The sequence below is a fragment of the Ammodytes marinus genome (genome assembly GCF_949987685.1).
Source record: "Ammodytes marinus genome assembly, chromosome: 3".
NCBI classification, from domain to species: Eukaryota; Metazoa; Chordata; class Actinopteri; order Uranoscopiformes; family Ammodytidae; genus Ammodytes; species Ammodytes marinus.
In genome coordinates this window covers 35,335,084-35,337,583 of record NC_137232.1, presented here as the reverse complement: position 1 = coordinate 35,337,583, position 2,500 = coordinate 35,335,084, and the positions used below count along the sequence as shown (strand labels likewise).

General features: G+C 40.7%; 1 protein-coding gene across 4 annotated transcripts in view; it reads right to left on the bottom strand.

The window, feature by feature from the left end:
• iws1 (interacts with SUPT6H, CTD assembly factor 1) overlaps positions 1-2,500 on the bottom strand; it is a 33,461-nt gene that overhangs the window by 17,921 nt on the left and 13,040 nt on the right. For all 4 annotated transcript variants that reach the window (XM_080024958.1, XM_080024959.1, XM_080024960.1 and 1 more), the window contains 2 exons: positions 2,021-2,078; positions 304-410 (listed from right to left, as the gene is read on the bottom strand). In XM_080024958.1, the coding sequence (XP_079881084.1) occupies positions 304-410; positions 2,021-2,078 (165 nt within the window). The remainder of the gene's footprint in view (positions 1-303; positions 411-2,020; positions 2,079-2,500) is intronic.

Genomic DNA, 2,500 nt, shown 5'->3' with positions numbered 1-2,500 from the left:
AGCCTGTTTTTCTTACTCTGCTATAGTAATTGCAGTAGAAACATAGCCATTTATATAAAGGTATTTTCTTACTCTACTGTAGTAATGTCAGTAGTATCATAGCCTGTTTTTCTTACTCTACTGTAGTAATGTCAGTAGGATTATAGCCTGTTATTCTTACTCTACTGTAGTAAATGCAGCAGTAACATAGCCTGTCAATAGATATATTCTCTTACTCTACTGCAGTAATAACAGTAGTATCATAGCCAGTTTTTCTTACTCTACTACAGTAATAACAGTAGTATCATAGCCTGTTATTCTTACTCTAGCCCGTGTCTGTCCACTCCCTCATCAGAGTCAGATTCCTCCTGTTGCTGCTGCTGCTGCTGCTTTCCCTTCTTCTCTCCCTCCAGGTCCTCCTGGTTAAAACCCTGAAGGAAGAAATATGGTTGGTCATTTACTATTACCAAAAAAATATTGTCATTAAAGAGCATTTCCATAAAGTAATGTAGAGATGAAGATTGAAGAAAAATCCACACTGGTCTCTTAATTTTTTCCAGAAGCTGTATTTAAAATCAAATTTTTTATTCTATGAATGGTCGTTATTTCATTTATTTTTGTGTATATATCTCTGTGTATATGAGCTTCAATGTTAGTGGTATAGGGTCTGCCATTCTATTCTAACCTTTATTTCTACAGGTAAATCCCATTGAGACCGGAGACTCTTTTACAAGGGAGACCTGTTTTCCTTTCCCACGTTACCATTCACACACACATTCACACACCGATAGCAGCAGGCTAACTATCGACATTCACACGAGGCAAGGTGGGTGAAGTGCCTTGTCTGTGTACTCTCAGTCCCACAGTCAACACTAAGGTTGCGTTCCGAATCTCCTCCTCTTTCTTTTTTCTATTCTACATACTACATCCGACGATAAAAAGAATCTAGTTAGGATGCAGTAGGCATACTATTGGGACATACTTTACTCTCTTATTTCATCATAACATTGCGCCTTGATCTTGCCTCTTGCTTTTATATCCGTCGCATCCCCGTTTGTTTTCATATGGAGGCTTCGTCGATGTGACGTCACTTCACGTGCGCACTGGATTGTGGGTCAGAATCGCCCAAATAGGATGCACTTTTCAACACTAACAATCTTGGCCGCATGAAGTAGGACATCCGGGTACTTCTAACCATCCTAAATCTGGCCACAAGAATCGGGACATCCTAAATCTTTTTTCTACATACTATATAGTAGAAAGTATGCGATTCGGAACGCAACCTAAACCTTTCACTGTTGAAGCTCCACATGTTTAGAATGAAAGCCCTGAAGAAGAAGAAATGTGTTTTTTTTTCAATTATTATTTTCTTTTGGCATTTTTATGCTTTATTGATAGTGTAGAGACAGAGTTGAAATAGGGCAGAGAGGGGAGTGACATGCAGAGAACGACCGCGGGCTGGAATCGAACCCGGGTCCGCTGCTGGCCGAGGCCCATGGGGGGGGGGGGACGCCCTACCAACTGAGCTAAGGGCACCCCCTAAGAATAAATATGTTTGTCATAAGAAGTCTGTAGCTCCTGTTTCTATTGACTCCACAGTATGAAAACGAAACATATGCTTTGTCAAATCTATTTTTATTTATTTATTTTTTAAAGGCCTACTTCACCGGTTGGAATATGAAGGTGTATTGAACTCGGAGATCCTATTTAGTATAAATGTGCAAAAAAAAAAAAAAATCAGATCATCCTAGCCTGAGAAAAGGCAGAAAGAGTGTTTTATGGTCTCACTGTCTAACCCTACAGTTTCCTTCTTGTGACATCACAGTAAGGGTTAGGATTAACAGGACAGCTGGGCCAAGGGAAGACTAAGGGAAGACTGAGGGAAGAAAAACCTCATTCATTATATTATAATAGGGATTTTATAATGATAGAACGCTGGTTCCGTATGGGTGAAGTATTCCTTTAAATGTTAGTTTATCATTTCCCGAAAGAAAAATATATTGTTAATTTATTCAGAGATGAAGAAGAAGGTCAAACTCACGGTGAACTCTTCCTCCTCTTCATCTCCAGATTCTCCAAAGATGTCTGCGATCATTTTCCTGGAAGAAATGAAAAATCCCTTTACTGTCAAAGCACAACACATTTCAGCAGCAAAGCTCAAAAGGTCACAGTACTTTTGACTTGTGGTTGAATTGATTGCTTACAGCAGGGACAGACAGTGTAGTAGACAGACAGACAGACAGACAGACAGACAGACACACAGACAGACAGACACACAGACAGACAGACAGACAGACAGACACACACACACACACACAGACAGACAGACAGACACACTCACAGACAGACAGACAGACAGACAGACAGACAGACAGACAGACACACACACACACTCACAGACAGACAGACAGACAGACACACACACACTCACAGACAGACAGACAGACAGACAGACAGACAGACACACACACACTCACAGACAGACAGACAGACTCACAGACAGACAGACCCACACAGACAG